Here is an 18,334-nt window from a genome sequence, read left to right on the forward strand (position 1 = left end):
GTGTGGGAGATTTCTCCCTGGATTATGGATGCAAATCCATGGTTACTTTCCTGAGGATTGAGGGAAAGGATCTTGATGTGTGCCCCTTCACCAACAGGATGGTAAGATACATTGAATCCTAAGTTATATTATTTCATTGCTAACTGTAACATTAATAGGTACCTTTAACATCGCTCTGTATATGTCTACTAGTAGTGTTTTTTCTTTTTGTCTTTATTCCTGTGTAGTAATACTTTGTTTTAAATCTTATGTCTGTTAGTTTTCTGTCTATTAAATAAATAATTCATTCTATAATAGAATAGAATATAACCGAATATAATAGAATATAACCGAACCAGCCTATATTAAAGGACTTGTGAAGAGTGAGCTTTGGGGTGCTGGCTACCTCGATAAAGCTACTGCCTGCTGCCAGAGGCCTGGGCAAAAGGCAAAGGCTTATCTAAACCACCACATACAATCATAACAGCAGTGTTACTCCATTAATTTGTAAGTCACTGTCATTTACATGTGTTCCATCCAGTAAAGAACTACATCAGCACAACCTTTCCTACCTTCTTTTGCAAATATTTTGTTCAAGAGTTAATTGTTCTTTACATAGATGCAAGTTTAGTCATGGAAATGAGATTAACTCCCCTATTGTTCTGTTTCTTGTCAGCAAAAAACTATTGTAATTTACAGAGAAATAATAAGGTAATTACTTTTCCTCCAACAAGACAAAACCAAACTACCACAGTTTAGTCTCTTGTTTTCCCATCCTCCTTTTCACTGTTATTCTGCAGCTGGCTCTTTTCTTACTTTTCTCTTTTATTTGCCTTTCCTTCTCTACCTCCCCTTCCTCTTTTTTTTTTTTTTTTTCCTCAATTACTCCTTTCATCTTCTATTCATAACATCTCCAGTTTTTTCTTTTCCTCATTGCCTTTCTCCTCCTTGCAAGGAAGTCATAGTCTGCTCTTATTCCCTGAAAATGGAGAAGGGAGATTGTGAATAAAAAACTACCACAGCTGTTGCTGGATCAAAGCAGATACCAAGATCACTTGGACTGCATCTTCAGGTTGAAGGTTGTTTCTTTTTAACATTGCCTTTGTCATTCTGATGAGTTTCTGCTAACGATAGAAATGATCAGCAATGAAAAATGGTCTAGTTTTCTTTTTTTCTGTGGTGGCATCTGCGGCAGCCCCAGGATCAAGTCTCAGTTTGCAAGGTGTTGGGGAAGCTCAGGTAGGAGGATGGGTGAGGATGGGGTTCTACACCCACTGCAGCTATAAGTAAAGGGAGACAAAATAGCCCAAACAGCAATCCAGTAAGATTTACAGAGCATGGACACTTAAATAGCTGTGTGAAATGGGTTCCCATGGTCTTACCAAAGTGATGAGTAAGTTTACTTCGTGATGGCTTTGGGATCTGTGAGCAGTGGCCATCTTTCTGAGGCAGCATTTTACACCTGATTTTTCTGGGGTATGTAAGGTCTCTTAGTGGAGCTGGATTTAAAAGACCAAGTCAACAGAATTCGTCATTAAAGTTGGTTCATATAATAAATACCAAATATGATCCTTGAGAAAAAATGGAGAACAAAACTAAAACAAAACATCCTATTCCTTAGCATTTAGTTTGTATATGAGATAGCACTTTCTGTATGCTCAAAAAAAAAAAAATTATGTTTTTCTGTAGAGTCAATCTATGCTAGTGTGGGTTGCTTACAGCAAGGTAGGTGGAAAAACAGGTTACTCTGTGTGTAACCAAGGCAGTGAATCACAGCATGTGTGAGTAAAAAATCAGGTCAGCAGACTGCTGGAAGACAAGAACTCCTCATCAGTTTTTAGGTAACACCAATATGTCTGTTTTATGTCATGCACTGAATTTCTTTTAAAACTTTTTTTTCTTAATGTGGTGTAGTATCTTCATAGGAGGAGAAAAGGCTGTTTCAATGATGTCAACAGAGTGTGTTCAGCCACTTGATATCCCAGATGACAGACTGGACAAGCAAGATTCACAGTGTAACCATTTTGGTAAGTGTTATTTGATGATGTCATTGCTGTAATGTGGGGTATTGTCTTCACATCATAAAGTCCAGCAATACAACTAATCCCCCATGAAAACATAGATTACACCTTCTGCTGACACTTCTAGTGCCAGATGGAAGACAAGGAGCACTTTTCCTGCATATAAATATCAGATGAAGCTTTAGAGTGAAGTTAATTAAAGAGGGGAAAGGAAAAAGAGTCATTGATCTTTTCCCTGGGAGAGCAGTTTCTTCATTTATACCACAGTAAATTGAAAGCTAGGATATAGCTGAGCTTTCCCTGAATATATCTTCCATATGCAATTTGAGTAAAAGATTTCAAGCATTCCATTTGCCATCACTGAGTCAGCTTTCTAAAAATGTTTTCTGTGCTGGGAAGTTATTTTCTTTTCACAAATGGAACGGCACTGTTGGGAGACGTTCCTTGAGCTTTTATTGCAGCATCAGCCTCATTATATGGTTGAGACAATAGAAAGATGGCAAAAGCTTTGCCAGCAACAGCCAAAGACATTGTTACAGAGCATTTAAAATACTTTCCAGCCAATAGTGTATTGCTAAAGCTTACAATTGGTTTAGGAAATTACTCAAAGTACACGTGCACCTGTTTTACGCAATGCTTGCTTGTTTCCTTTCTATTGACAATACACAATACACCATTACTAAGCTTAAAGCCATCTACTATCTTGGTAAGCATAATTTTCTGTAGTCTTAAGCTCTATCTTACCCCAGCCCAAAACTCAAGCTATTGTTTCATGTCCTTGCTTGCTATACTATTGTAACCTTTTCTACCTTCAGACTTTGCAGCTGTAGCTAGTTCTAAGTTTCTCTGCTCTTTCTGTTTCTAAGGCCTGCTTTTCCAGCTTTCTGAAAATCATCTTTCCTTCACTATTTCCCACAGTTTTCTCCATCATCAGTTTCCTTTCTTGAAGGTACTTCATACAGCTTTTACAATGAGCATACTAGGGTTGTCTTTGCTCTGTCACACTCCTGAATACCAGATTTCATCCATGCTTGATAGATAAGCTTTTTGCATATTCACGGTCTTTGCCTCTGCTTCTAGTGCTATGATTTCACTCTTATCTTACAAAATTGTCCTGAAGATTTAGCAACCCAGAGAGAAAAATCTGTTTGCTTGTTGTTACCTTTGTGACAACAATAATGAAAGACAAATGCAATTTCACTTCCTTGTAAAAAAAACTGTGTCACACCATGGGTTTTATAAATTTTGTTGATTAGTACTGCAAAGAAGGTATCCTAGTTTTGTCTCTGCTACATGGCATTTCTAGCCACAGACACTGTTTTTACAAATGCTGGTATACCACAGTTGGTCCTTAAAATTGCTTATTTAAATACATACAGAATGAGTTTCATTATACTATTGGAAAACAGAGGCAGTGGGAGGGTAAATGAGCTCATTAGGACTATGAAGAAAGCCTGTGAAGGCCAGGAAAAAAACCCCACATCTCCAGGGACTTAACCCAGAGGCCATCCTTCCCACATCTACCTGCAGGCTCACAGACATAACAGCTGCCTTAAATAGTGTGAAAGAGCCTGGAACGAAGTTGTACTTGCATGCAAGTCTGCAGTCAGGGGCTGGGTAATGATGTGGGGAGCCCAGCTGAAGGCAAACAAGCTGCTTTTAAGAATTCAAAACATAGCTTTTTGTGATGATACTAATGAGAGGTTCACAAATGAATGGTTAAAATGCTTAAAGAATCATTGGCAAGGTTATTGGCAAAAAGCAGGGTTTAATATGAATTCATGAGAATGCAGCTGCAAAAGATTTAAGTGGCAAGGTTCTTTCTATTACTTACGTAGACAAAGCATGCATAAGTAAATTGGATTAGAAGCAACTTGGAATGATTTACATAAAGATTGGGGATGCAAGAGGGTAAGGGTGCAGAGAATATGGATGTAAGAAAAGGGTACAAAAGCACTTAGTCATTGACTAATTTAATGTTTAAAAAAATTCAATAGGATTTGCTACAATTATAACAGTGAGTTAATCATATACTCAAAATAACAACATTCATACCATAATCTATTCACTTGCATGAACACACAAAAAAAAGATGTATACATCTATATTAACTAGTGTAAAGGTACCTACCAAAAATTCCTATCAGGCTCAGAGCAGTACTCAAATCCTTTCGTGTTTCTCAACTGGCATGGGCTGCACCTCAAGGAGTATGTATTTGTGGGGGTGGTATCTGCCTAGACCTTGTTATCAGCAACAGTCTTTTAAGTATTGCAAACTTGAGGGTTTGCAAGCTCCAAGAGGCATTCCACTCAGAGGCCCACTGTGTTCCAGGAGAGCTCAAACAGCTCTCCTTGTTGCTACACTGCTGTTTGTAGCATCACAAGATGATTTTTCCCAAAAATTCCAGTAAAAATAGCGCTATTACACTCAGGCTATGATTCATTTTTTTAAAAGGTCTCATAACAATGGTACCATTTCAGTTGGGTAAATTACTTACCAAGGCTAATAAGAATGACTGCTTATCTTTTGTTCCTTATCTTGGTCAGACTGCTCATGTTCCTGGTATGGTCAGAATAGTTCCTACCTTTACCACAGAAGAGCACCCAGTATGGTCATAGATGCTTCACCACCCAACTGGCACCAAGGAGCATTTCACCACTCAGCTGTTTCAACTAAGGCTTATCAGAAGCTGCTGAGATTGTAGAGCAGGCCTAAAGAGGAGTTGAGGGAGAAGGATGTACTACTGCAACAAGCTATCTTCTGTATTTTCAGCTTGCATAAGCACTCAGAAATACAGACTCTTGCGGAAAAAGTCATGTTGACCTGCTGAGCAATATGAGTAAAGGATTGTTTTAAGGGAAAACCAAAAATCCAGTGTCATGTTATGTCAACAAAAAGCAAATACCAATTGCTCATTAGTTCTGGAAATAAAGTTAACTCTTGAAGGGAGCAATATACGGACGGGCTCATTTTACAAATAGCTCAGACTGACCCTATAAATGTAAAACTGTCCTTCACAAAACTGGCCTTGTAACTCTTGAAGATACAATCCATACAGTTACCACTGGATGAAATAGGGATGGCTATGGAACCTCTGCACACAATGATGCAGCCTCTCCTCTGACATGTAAACACACAAGCTGCCCACAACTCTTTCTCTGTTTTATGTCTACTGCCAACAACACAGAAGGACTACCTAAGTCACTTGACTCCCATGTAGTATGGCACAGAGCCTTCTTTTGTTTGCTTTCTAAATATTTAAGAGATTTTTCTTCCTGGGCACTTGGATTAAAGCACTATTATCAAAGTGATTCTTTTTACCATCTGTTTTTTTACCTTCCCTAAGTTTTAATTTCTATTATATTTTTCCCTGCAGAAGATCTTTCAGAGCAGCTGATTAAGAGCTGTGACCTCAAAAATAAACCAAGAAAAGGTAAAACTCTCACAGCCTCCCAGAAGACTGAACAGGAGCCAAAGAAGCCAAAGAGAAAAGATACACCAGCTTTGTACACTCCACCATCTCTAACAGGTGAACAGTAAATTTCTCAACTTTGAAATCCCAGTTCATGTCTGGGGACTGGAGCAGGGTGAATATCCATGGAACATTCAAACATTTATGTCCCCTCAGATGCAGACAGGAACACAGCTTCCTGCATGTGCACCTGGGAAGGCAGGTGAACAGGAAGTTTGACTTTCTCAAAGATATTCCATGTTAGTTAGTTTGTTCTCATTTTTGGGAATACCAAGGTGGATAGGTTTATGATCTGAAAAACATGCTTCTGTGGATCTCACAGTCTTGCTGATAAATAATGTTACATTTATGTGTGAAATTACGTGTATTTATTGGCAGCTGCTGAACCATACTAGATGTCCCAATTGGATATGGTCCAAAATCAAAAAGGATCAAGTCCAGCCTCTGCACTTTCTCACAACACTTACATCCAGTGGACAGCTGGAGGCTGGGGCTGACACTGGGAGTAGACCAGTCAAACACACAAGCCACCTGCAGAATGGTCCTCCTGGAAATCACAGGGATCGTGTGTTGATGGGGACTCTGGCAAAGGGTAGGTGCTTCAGGAAGCCAGAAAACATCACAGCAATGAAGAGGCTTCTTTTGGAATGCTCCCTACTGTGGCACAAATACAGATGTTTGAGACCCAAATGCCACCAACCTGGAGAAGGGAAGAATAAGCAGGAGACTTACTGAAACCCAATGATCCAAGAACAGCAATGGGAAAAAGTGTTTGTCACTCTCAGCTAACAAGCACTCAGTGTTATAATTTCCAGCAAGAGAGCTGTGCTCTAATATTATTGAGTTCTTCTTCCCATGCTGCACATACATGGAGGAGTTAGCCAGTAACTACTTGTATGCTTCTCTGTATATCTGCAACAATTCACCAAGTCAAAAACAAGCAACTGGGATTTTCCAGTATTTGTAATCCAGATATTTGATTCTGCTCAGTTTTCACATGTACCTTCCATCAGCAATTCTCTCCTAGGAAGAGCAGCTCAGAGGCTGGAGAGCTGTGTTTTCTTTCTGCAATTGTCATATCATAAAGAAAACATTCTTTCACTAGTTAAAACAGCCACTTCCGTGTGGTCATACGGCTCCCAACTAACCTCTTGAGCATGTGTGTGATTAAGTTATGTGGTAAGATGTCTAAAGTTCTGGAATAGGAGATTACACTCATCTATCCCATGATTTTTAGTGCCTTATGTACAATCAGAAGCCAGCTGGCCTGATAGCATCATTTTCTAGAGCCTATGGGAAATAATTAATTTGAAAGAAATGTAGGGTGGGTACATCATGCAGCAGATCATGCAGATGTGCCACTGTACTTCAGAGTAGTCTTTGGGAGAGCTACAAAGTTGGAAGTTTCTTCAATGTAAAAAGGCTAAAGTAGCATTTTCTTTATTGCTTGCTTACAGGCATAGACTCATCTGAAAATCTGCTGAAAAGGTATGGTATCACAGAGAAGTCACAGAGAGAGAGAGTGACTCCAGTCTCTCAAATCACTGAACTGAAGCAGAAAAAGCCCAGAAGAAAAGATACACCTGCAATACACATCCCACCTTTGATAATAGGTAAGAAACTTAGGTAAAGACCCTCCTAAGAGGCAGCAAAAAGTGGCTAGTGTCAGAGATATACTTAGAAGGCTGAAAGGAGGTTGCTCTCTGCTTAGTATACTTAGCAGTTCTTGAACTGGACCTATTTCATCTAAGTATATAATAATAGTGGGGGGCCCATGGAAAGCCTAATACATATCCCATGTCCAAGCTCTGGGGATAGAAAGAAGAGGTAAAAAGAAAAGGCATTTGGTCACTTGATTATCTCTTGCAAACTGCAATCCTACTTTTCTGAAAAGCCAGCTACTCCCCTGCTTTTCAAACCTAAGCACATAGAAATGCTTAGGTCACCAGCACTAAAATGCCTCCAACAACCTGGAGCAAAGCTGTACTGATTAATCCCCTATTCGTTCTGCAGTCCCTGACATGCACTGAGGAAGCCAAGTGGTGATGAACTTCTCATTAGCAGCACCTTAAAGATAATTTTGTGCTTCTGGAATGACATGCAGTAGACACCACATTACATGCCAGGGAAGGGAAGGGAAGGGAAGGGAAGGGAAGGGAAGGGAAGGGATAATTCGAATAGACCTAACCTGCTTTTTGGGTAAACTTAGGAGTAAGAGTTCAGGAATGTATGATAAATAAAACTGCACCACGCTTTATGAACATATTCCCTCTTTTATTTAAATTAAAGAAGTGATGAAGGAAAAGTATATTTATGTAATTCTGATTACCTAGTTATAGCATACAAACCAGGCTTTTTAGAGCAGATACAAGAGACAGCTTAAATGTGAGACCCAAACAGAGGTTCCCAGCTCTAAGAGGTCTGCCGCTTCTCTTTCCCCGGCTAGCTGATGTTGAGAGTCGGGGGCGGCAGTTTTTCCCCCTGGAGCTCCTTGAATCCCAGTTGTGAGTTGTTTGGGCGCAGTATAAAACACAGGCAGCACACACAGGTCCCAGGGAAACTTTATTTGATGGTGTTTCTTCCCCTCTTTCTTCCTGGGCCCCAACTAAAGGGCCAACAAAGACTTATATCTCAGGGGAAAGGGAGGGGCAGACCCAACTTCCAACAAATCAGGACAGTTGGGAGTAAAAACCCAGGTGGGAAATAACAGTAGCGAACCAATAAACATCCAAGGAAGAAAAACAGTTTTAGGAAATGGGTAAAATTTGGAGAAATAGAAACTAGAAACTAGCTGTCGACATTTCTGGGAAAAGGGTGGAGACAAAAGAAAAAACCAGCACCAAGGAAAACTACCAAATCACAAATCAAACCATAGACCCACTGATAAAACAAAAAGCACGATACAACAAAGAGGGATCCATATTAGTAGTGTTTCTGATGCTTACCACAATCAACAGCAAGGTCATTACCAATGAATCACTTTGCTAACTGATGAACTCCAGAGGTTCCCAGCAGAGTTCAGGATTCAAAGCTCAGAGGGATGCAGTCCAGAGATGCATGTTATAAACTTTCCTTAGACCATCAGCAATTTCAAGGACAAATCAGCATTTTAATGCAAAACAATGGAAAGGTAATACAAACCGGAAGTCAAAATAGTGATTTGTATAACACTAGGAAAATATTTTTTTCTTTGATATGATGCCTCTGATCACTTGTGAAGAAAATGTGCTTTACTGAATGCAGTTTGGAAGTTCTGGGTTTCAAGGAGTGAGAACCATGTTTGATTTGGGAAACATTTGTAAGTTAGTCTTTCTCTGTTTGCTGTTTTAAAAAGCCACTTAGCCTCCCTACCTCTGTTTTCCTAGCTGTGTGTTCTATGAAATACAACTCATCCTGCAGATCTGTTTTAAGGATTGTTAGATTGTTCTGTTAATATCTGCCAAGGGATCTGGCTAAAGAAAACAGAGGGTAAATATACAATGTAACCATAATTTCCCAACAGAACTTGCAAGTACTTGCAATTTTTAGGTACACTCTAGAACCACAAGGGCTCACAGAAACATGAGTGTTTCTGTTAGAAAGCTAAAAACTAGACAGAAAAACTTGTCTTAAATAATGTATTTGTCAGGTGCCACCTAGATTTAAGCCATACCTCTTGGGCTACGACAACTCCTGCAGCTGAGTTGGAGAGAGGGAAGAGGTGAATGGTTAAACTTCGATTCTTCTCACCCCGAGGTTTTCAATAGGGGTGTGGTATTTTTCTAAAGCAGCTGCCTTAACTGATTTTCTAGGCTATGAGAGAGAATGAGGATTTGAAACTAATTTTACAAGTTATTTCTCATTTGATTAGGAAACCTCAGACAGATTTCAGGAACTACATTCCCATATCTGCACATGTATGTACATTCTAGCTAAAACCCACAGGCCTGAAGATCATTAATTTAGTTAATGGACTATATAATGCTAAATGGGGATGGCAACAGAATGTTCCAGAGCTGACTACAGGCCTGGATCAAACTAAAGCCATTTACTGTCAAGTGATATGGAAAAAATGACCATTAGAAATCTGACTATATTTTGTCTTCTGGTCTAATTCCTTCAGAAAGACAAGGTGTTGGCTGACTGAAGGAGAACTTGCTACTGAAGGAGAAATCTGATCATGACTCATTTGTATGGACATGGCATAACATTAACTGTGCCACTTCAGTAGAAGTTTGAAGGCTGAATACATTTAGAAGCCTGATCCTTGTAGAAGAGATTTCAGATAACTAACTTAGTAGGCCCCCTTCTTTAACTGCATTTCCCAATTGGATTGGGTGCTCCCAAGGTGTAAAACTGATTCTGCTTCTCATCTGGACCACATGCCACCCAGTAGGTACATTAATTTTCTTCATTTTACATGGTACATTTTGAAATAAATGGGCAGGAGATCTTTCTCCTTTTTTAATGCCTTTATTAAAGAGATTCAGCTCAGGTGGGGAGAAGTCGATGGGTTGTGCCCACGCTGCCGCTGCTCCAAGGAGTGGCACGGAGGAGGAGGGTGATGCAGCTTTGTCTGCTGGTCTGCAGGCAGAGCTGGGGACTGCGTCCTCACAGGAGATTAGCAGATTCCTACTTTTCGGTCCAACACTTCGGGTCCCCTCTTTGGCCATCCAATATATTTTCTCATTCTCTTGGTAAAGGATCAATTGGGAGGGATTAACACAGTTATAGTTTAGGTCGGTGTGGACTCTCAGCAAGGAACTTACTTCTTTCTCATAGAGAGATTGGTAGCACTCACTGCACGGCTCTCCTGGGCTCCCCAGAGCTCCACCAGCAATCAGAGCCATCACTACTACCCTTCCCAAGAGTCCGGTATGGGTCATCTTGCACAGCCTGCCCACCCGGGCTTGCCTCTTGAGGATTTACTGAGAAGAAGTTTCCAAGCTCTTTAGAGTCTCTTGCTCCTCTGGTTAAACCTCTCTTGATCTGTCCCTGCCAATTTGGTCTCTCCTAGGGGAGCACTCTGCAGAAGATTAACCTGGAGTCTTTGGTACTAAGTTGGGAGGATTTAACCAAAATTACTTATTAACAATTTTTAGCTTTTACAAATTTTCTTAAAACACTTTAAGACATGTTATGATTCTAAACCTTTTTCTCTTATGCAATTCATCAGTCTTTTTGGTTCTTCTTTTTGAGTGTCAGCTTTAAGTCATTTGGTCCTTTTATAATAGTATATTCAGCTAGTTTAACTCCTGATGTGGTTGAATCCTGTCCGGAGTTAGGGTGTGAGGGTGTTGTGGGGTCTGGTCCAATGCCAGAGGATACCTGAAGGGACCTTTAAATTTAGGCATTAATGGTCTATTATTCCAGGATTTTATCAAAACCCAATCTCCTGGGTTCGGGGGTGAAGGTGGTGGGGAATCTGGTCCAATACCAGAGTGAGACACTGATGAATCTTGTCCTGAGTTAGGGTGTGAGGGTAGTGTGGAATCTGGTCCAATGCCAGAGGGAGACACTGATGAGTCTTGTCCAATGTTCAGGGGTGGGACTGGTCCTTTAATTCTCGTGATGTGGGTCCAACCCTTTTCTCTGGTCCGCACAGCAGAATTAGCGATGACGAATACCTGAAGGGACCTTTAAATTTAGGCATTAATGGTCTATTATTCCAGGATTTTATCAAAACCCAATCTCCTAGGTTCCTGGTTCTAAAGCTGCTTCCTTTGCTATTCGATTGGCTAGCAAAGGTCTCACAACTTTAGGCTGAACAGTTTGGGGGTCCAGTTTGTCCGCAGTAATAGCAGCGCCTTTCACTCAAAGCGACCTGAGGCCTCTCTATTCTTTCTGTGCCTGCTGCTGGTGGTGGACCCCCCCACTCTTTTGTGGCCTTGGATTGTAGGAAATAGTTGCTTGCCCCCACATCCTTTTCCCAAATTCTTATGCTAGAGGCTCTAATCATTTGGAACTCTTCTGGGGAAAATAATATATTTAGAATAGAATTAATCTCCGCCCAAGTGCAGATATTTGGGCCTAAGAACTGATCCACTTATTTAGCAATGCCCATGGGGTCTTCAACTAAATTCCCTAACTCCTTCTTGAATCCTCTCACCTCAGAAGCAGTTAGAGGAGCAGTCACAAAACCCACACCTCCCACAGGAATTTCTCTAAGGGGAAAAAGTCTCTCTGCTTTGGAAGTCCTGGATCAGGTGCCACAGTATGGCCCATCTTCAGACACAGAACTACTCATTTGAGGGGTATTAGCATCAGTTTGGACCTGCTGTAGGTCAACAGCTGTACCCGGTGATAAGAGGTTACTAGGTAAGGGAGCATTTGTGTCCCAGTTAGGAGGAGGTGGAGGGACAGCAGTAGGAGGGGGAGAAGAGCTTGAGTGCATGTCAGGTGGAGCTGGAGAAGGGGTGGAGCATGCAGCAGGTGTAGTAGATACTAGTGGTGGTGCAGAAGCAGCTACAGGAGTCGAAGTGGGTGGTAAGGGAATGGCCCCCATGGCAGGCAAGGGATCCTTCTTGGGACTTGTGAGTTTACCCAAACTCTCTTGTCAGGACTTAAAACCAAAGTATTGCTTGATTTTCAGTTTGCCTGACCTTCCCTTGTCAGGACTTACTCTTCAGGGCTTGAAAACACTCGAGATAAGGCTTCCTCTGCCAGACCTTGTGCCTGACCTCTGTTGTCAGGACCTACAAAGAAAACTGCCTGATTACCTAAATGGCCTAACTTCCCTCGTTAGGACCTGTATCAGCAACTATTTCCTCCACACGCCTGGAGGGGGGTCCTCTTTACCCCTTTGGAGGCGCCTCAGTCACCAGTTCCACTCGCTTCCCCCTTTTCCCGGCCGGCCCCCTCGCGGGGGTGCGGAACCGCGGTACTAAGAAGTCCACACTCACTTCGAGCGGCCAAGCAGCTGGCCCTCGGCTCACTCACACAACACTTGCTCGCCTCCCTCTCCCGCCGCTGGAGGATATTCTCACCAGTCCGGCGCTCCTCGGTGTCACTGTCCCAAGCTGATCTTCTCTGGTCCTGGTAGCCAGCTGTCCTGCAGGTCCAGGGTGGGTGGCCTTCCCAATCCTGGTGTCCTCTTCAGGCGTGGCTATCCCAGGCGAGCCCCCATGCTGACATAAATAAAAGGGCAGGAGATCTTTCTCCTTTTCAATGCCTTTATTAAAGAGATTCAGCTCAGGTGGGGAGAAATCGACGGGTCGCGCCCACGCCGCCGCTGTCCCCAAGAGTGGCAAGGAGGAGGAGGGTGATGCAGCTCTGTCCGCTGGTCTGCAGGCAGAGCTGGGGACTGCGTCCTCACGGGAGATTGGCAGATTCCTGCTTTTCAGTCCAACACTTCGGGTCCCCTCCTTATGGAACATCTCTTGAGGTCAGGGTGTGAAGCAAAAAGGATCCAAGCAGGCACTGGACTTCACGCCCGTCCTTAGACATCACTTAGGGTCCCCTAATTCTGTGTTGGCTCGTTGTTTTTAGGGGTTTTCTAGGAAAACGGGAAAATTTTGGCGCGGTGCATTTCTCATTTGCGTACGTGGTCCCAGGCCACTCCTATTCTCCTGGGCTGCGTGTCCAGGTGTAGCTCCGGGGCAAGCATTGGGAGGACAATGGCTAAATCACCAACCATTAACGGGCAATTAAAGAACTCTTTACAATTAAGCTAATTTAACAGCAACTGGTCCCACCGTTTTTTTTCTCTGTAACCTTAAATAAAAATAGGTATCTTTTTATTCATAACACCCCACATAACATCTGCTGCATTTTCTGTGGAGTTGCCCTGTTAAAAAACTGGATAAAGCGCTGCGAGAGTTCTCAGTTTTCTATCTTGCCCTTGAAGGAGTTTCCTGACCTGCTTTTTTTTTCCCCCAAACGCCAGCTTGGAGTGCTGCGATGTGCTGGTTGCTGTGGTTCCCTGGCAACTGTGACAGGGTGGTGCCTTGAGGAATGTCAGACCACGTCCCGTCTCCGCCTGCTCTGGGGCAGCCTCATCCTGCGTCATCTCGGGGATAGGGAAAGGAACGTTCTCGCCCTGGCCGCGCCCCGCTTTCACCGGCTTTGAAGCAGCCGCGGCCTTGGGAACGCCCTCCTCCTCCCCGGCATCACCCGCGCTGCCCGGGTCCCATTCGGGATCTACGTTGCCCGGACCCGCGCAGCCCCGATCTCAACTGGGGACCGCTCCCCTGGCTCCGCGCCAACATCCGCACCCGGCGGGACCATCTCCCACACCGCCGATGCCCCTGCCGCACTGGCGAAAGGGGAAAAAGCCTTTCTCGCTCCGGCTTCCGGGTTTTGCGTGATCAACGCGCGTCCGTTGAGTCCCGCCGCCGCGGCTCCACGCTCCGCTCGGTCCGCCTCCGCTCGGCCCTGCCCCCGCAGCCGCCCTGCACTCCCCGGACGGCTGGGCGCTGCCCGCCACTGCCGCCAACATCGCGCGCACCCTCGCTGCCGCGCGCGTCATCGCCGCCACCTCGTCCGCCCCCACGGCCCCTCCCGGCGCTGCCGCTTTTGCTGCTGCCCTGAGCCACTGCTTGCAGCCGTCACCATCGCGGCACCCCCAGGCGCCCCTGCGGCCCCTGCACGCCACCCGGGCTGCTGCTGACTGCCTGTTACTGCCTCGGCATGGTGGAAATGCAGCTCCCCCTCGGTCCCCGCGACTTCCTCCACCCCCCGCCCCGATGGGCCCGCCGTCGCCTCCATGGCTTCTGTCGCCCTCATGTCCCCGCCGCTGCCTTCGCTGCCGCCCCTGGCTGCTGTATGCTGCCCAGCGCCGCTGCGAGAGGCTGCCCCCCGTATCCTTCTGGCCCTGTGATTTCGGCACCCTCTCCCGTCAGTCCCTCAGCCGCCGCCCCCGCCGTGAGTGTACTCAGTATGGGACTACAAGCCTGTTCATGGGCGAGATTCCACTTTTCCTCCTCACCGAGGGAACTGGCTAGTTTCGACTTTCCTGGGACTGGTTGAGGGATGTCTGCATCAGAGGACCCTGGAGATTCTGAGTGTTCTGGGGATTCTGAGGACTCAAGGGACCCCTGGGACCCTGGACGTGATGGTAAATAGTCCTATTAATTTTCAGTGGGAGGCATTCCTTCTTCCCCTGGATCCGTGGTAGAGAGAATTGCCTCCTGCTGATCACAGGGCAATTTCCCTCCCTCGGCTCCCGTAGGAGTCTGGGAGTCGTTACTACTGCCTGCTGATGGCAGGTAGCCCCCGCGGCATTCTGCGAAATCGTTTCCAGCATTGTTCCCGCTGGAGCCAAAAGTCTCAAGGCCTTTTTATCTTTCCCTGTTGCTAAATGATAAAGGTGTCCGTTAATCTCCCTGAGCTGTTCCTGGGAATAAGCTTCCCCAGTGTTCTCAGTGTTCTAAATTTTGACCTTTCTCGCCAAAAGCTGAAGCACTGCGAGGTCGGTCTGGAGGTTGTCCTGGTCCCTGGCCAGCAGATCACAGGTGAGGATTCCTAGGTGCCTCTCGTCCAGGCCATGCTCAAGGTGATTTGTTTCAGCAAGGGTCAGGTTGTTCTTCCCTGGATTTTTCTCTCTGGTGGTGTGACTCTTCCTGGGTTGGAATTCAGCGTGTGGTGGCTTGGCTGCTTGCCAACAGCTCACCTCTGAGCTTCGCCCACCCAGGGACACCAGATCTCGGGTTCCCTCCCTGGTCGAGATGATCCCGAGGTGTGTCAAAAGTCTTTTTCTCCAACCCAGCTGTCCAAGAAGAAATCAGAAGTCTTTGGCTGTCGTTCTCAAGGTTGTTTATTATTTCTTATCTAAAACATTTTCTGTCTGGCCTGCCAAGGTCTGTTCTGCAGGTCGGTCTGAGGCACACTCCACCCGCCCCCCGGCTGGTGTTGCTTTTATGCTACAAACCACATAATCGATATTTACAGTTATTTTCCAATACCTATCACCTATGTTAGACAGTTAGACAGACTTTCTAGTCTAAACCAATCCCAAAGTGCTAGCACCACCAAGAAGATGGAGGCTAGAAAGAAGGAAGAAGGACAGGACAACACCTAAATCTCTCCATTTGTCCCTCTAGACCCCCATAGTAAAATTCTTCAAAATTTCACCTTTCGCCCTGTGACAACTACTATTATACTACTTAAACTTTGGTGACTTGTAATTCTTCATATAAGGTTGGTAATTTGTTCCATGGGTTAAGATCGAATTCCCAGGTGTCTTTGGCTTCCTGCCAGGGTCTCCAAGCCCCTGCCAGGGCTTTGAGCCATCCAGGGCATCCAGAGGGATGTCCTGGGTTCTGACACATTAGTGCATAGCTCTAAACTGCATATAATTAACTGTCTTCACATTTTAATTAGACAAAAGAATCCCTCTGGGCCTGTGATCCAAGGACACACCACAGCCTCAGGCCCCAAAAAGTATAAACAAAAGTGAATTGGGAAGGAGCAAGCTGAGGGTATATGGCTTCATTACCTGAAGCTTTAATTGGAGAATTAACTCCTGATATGCAAACAGACAAAACTTCTATATGCCTGAAAAACCTGTGATCACGAGTCTTTTATACTGCCCAAGGCCTGTTAAGGCCTTTAAAAAATACCCACTTTGTTCTGTTAACTCTGTCTAGCCTTTTGTTCTAGGTAGCCACTCCAAGGCATCAATACCATGTAGCACTGAGTGCTGCTTACATCAGTAAGGCTAATAAGAAGGAAACAGGACAGAAAGGTTTGTCTATATTTACTTAGCTCACATAATTCTGCTAGGTCTTCTCAGGTCTCCAAGTCTATAATTCAGGTTCTATTTTGCACAGCAGTTCCATAAAAGCTTAGTTTCTTTGTGTGTGCTACCAGATGGAATATATCTGAAAGTAAATAAGTAGCAAATATTGGGCCAGCCTTCAACCAAAGGCTTTTCATAGCAAATCATGGAGCCATCACTGCTGAACTTCGACTGGCAGAATGATGTACGTTGGCTGTATCTTGAAAATTAAATATGCATCCTTAGAATAGGAAGGGAATGAAATTCAGGCATTTAAATACATAGGTTATTTTGCCTGATACAGGCACCAGTCTGCCACAGGCAGTTAATCACTTGAAAACAGATCCAGAATACAGAATCTGAAAAGCTCTGTACAGAGAGGCAACATTTTAGCAGGCTGCTTTGATTCCATGCCAAGTGTTCAGAGGTGGCTTCAACAGTAGGCAACAAAGTGTCATAGAGGTATAACTGAAAACAACTGAAAATTGCATTAGTTTCTGTCATTCTCTCAATAGCAAATGCACATAGATTGAATTTCATCATGCATTTGTAGGTACATTTTAAGCATATATTAGTTATGTTTTTCCTGTCCCTCAAACGGCCCAGGATGTAAAAATCAACAAAAAATAACCCCCACTCCCCTTTGCAGCACACACAACCCACACCTCAAAGGCGTCAGGAAAAAAACCCTTGACTATCTTTGCCTAGGTTGCCTATAGGGATAGAAGTCTGTGTGAGGAATATTTACATCCATTTCCATAAAATGGCATCATTCTTTGCAATTAACAACATGAGTTACTTAATTGCTCCTTGAACAAATGAAGTCCTTTGTGTTTCAAATTAACTGAAAGGCATATTAATTTATGCCTTTCAGTTTATCTCATAGTGCTTTTGAAACCAGCTAGTTCACAAGAACTGCATATAAATGAAGCAGGAGCTAACTTGAAGGGCAGCATAGGTAAATATTTTGTACCTAATGCATTGTTCTCGCATCACTCTTACTTATTTTTTAATGAGGAAAGCAGTTGCAATATTTGTTATACCTTGGTATAATATAAAAGCCTCCAGATCCTCAAAGGACAGACTTACTGGTTTAACAGAGAAAATGAGAAAGAGAGACACAGAGAAAGGAAAAGTGACAGATTTGTGGGAGGTATGATCTACAATCCAAGTCTATTTTCACATTATTCATCATTCAGTAGCTTTTGCAATTTATTGATGCCATATCTTTTCAGTGGAGATGGCACTTGTCATGTGGGTATTTAAACAGGTCTCTTGTTTCACCTGCACTTGCAAAATCTAAGTAATATGCTATATACATAGAGAAAACATACATGTCCATAAAAGCTGTTTTTGTTACAAAGATTAATTATAGTATTTGATTCATCATGCAAGCTCTTTCCCTTATTTAGCTACCCAAACCCTTCTAACAAACAGGCTCCCACATGAAATTTCAGTCTCTTTTTACAGGTAGCAAAAATATACTGGATTTAAGAACATTTAATAATTTTAGCTAAAAATGCAGTGATTCAACTCTAGTTCAATAAGTATTAAGAGACTGAAATGCCAAAAAGAAATGAGGAGTAATTCACATGATGTTGGAAAATGACATTAAAATCAAGAAATCAAAAAGAGAGAACTGAAAAATTCTCTTTTGCCTGATATTTTCTAGAAAGTAATATATTAAATCAACTCACTTTTCCACCTTTTTTTTGTTTGTTGTTTGTTGTTTGTTTTTTGTGTTCTTCACTTTTTAAGGCACTAAGCTGTTTACAGAAGAAGAACAAACAGTGATTATGGAAGATGAAGAAAAAGATGGAGACATAATCCACGGTTAGATTACAGTGGTATTTCAATAATACAGTGTAAATAATAATGGGTCATTCAAAGTGACAGCACATTAAAAAATATCTTTCACATTTGTAAATAATTTTCTCAGTTGTACACTTGAATTTAAACTACCATCAAGTGCTTATCTGCATCTAGTAATTCCTAGCAAGCATCATTGGACATGAATGGCAGAAATTTCAGTTACACAGGGTTTGAAGAATTCTGTCAGTTTACTACAAGTGGCTTCCTAGCATTTTTGTCAGTGAGGAATCTACCTCAGATCAGATCTGGTTTTGTGGAGTGTGGTACTCATACAGTACCTGGCACTGGAAGTGG

At 43.2% G+C, this 18,334-nt stretch overlaps 1 protein-coding gene across 1 annotated transcript; it reads left to right on the forward strand.

Annotated features, from left to right (window-relative positions):
• The first annotated feature begins 1,916 nt into the window (after positions 1 to 1,916).
• Positions 1,917 to 18,105, forward strand: PPP1R17 (protein phosphatase 1 regulatory subunit 17). The gene is made up of 4 exons (XM_041407445.1): positions 1,917 to 2,006; positions 5,377 to 5,529; positions 6,930 to 7,085; positions 17,927 to 18,105. Exons 1-4 carry the CDS (start codon positions 1,925 to 1,927, stop codon positions 18,004 to 18,006), a joined length of 471 nt encoding a protein of 156 aa, XP_041263379.1. The 5' UTR covers positions 1,917 to 1,924; the 3' UTR covers positions 18,007 to 18,105.
• The last annotated feature ends 229 nt before the right edge of the window (positions 18,106 to 18,334 follow it).

The sequence above is a fragment of the Onychostruthus taczanowskii genome, unplaced genomic scaffold (genome assembly GCF_017590055.1).
Source record: "Onychostruthus taczanowskii isolate IOZ18803 unplaced genomic scaffold, ASM1759005v1 scaffold262, whole genome shotgun sequence".
In the NCBI taxonomy this organism is placed as follows: Eukaryota; Metazoa; Chordata; class Aves; order Passeriformes; family Passeridae; genus Onychostruthus; species Onychostruthus taczanowskii.

Bases quoted from the DNA above. Each gene is read 5' to 3' on its own strand.
- PPP1R17 (XM_041407445.1), top strand. From the start codon at position 1,925: ATGATGTCAACAGAGTGTGTTCAGCCACTTGATATCCCAGATGACAGA. The intron at 2,007-5,376 runs GTAAGTGTTATT...TTTTCCCTGCAG, and splicing joins TTCACAGTGTAACCATTTTG to AAGATCTTTCAGAGCAGCTG. The intron at 7,086-17,926 runs GTAAGAAACTTA...TCACTTTTTAAG, and splicing joins CATCCCACCTTTGATAATAG to GCACTAAGCTGTTTACAGAA.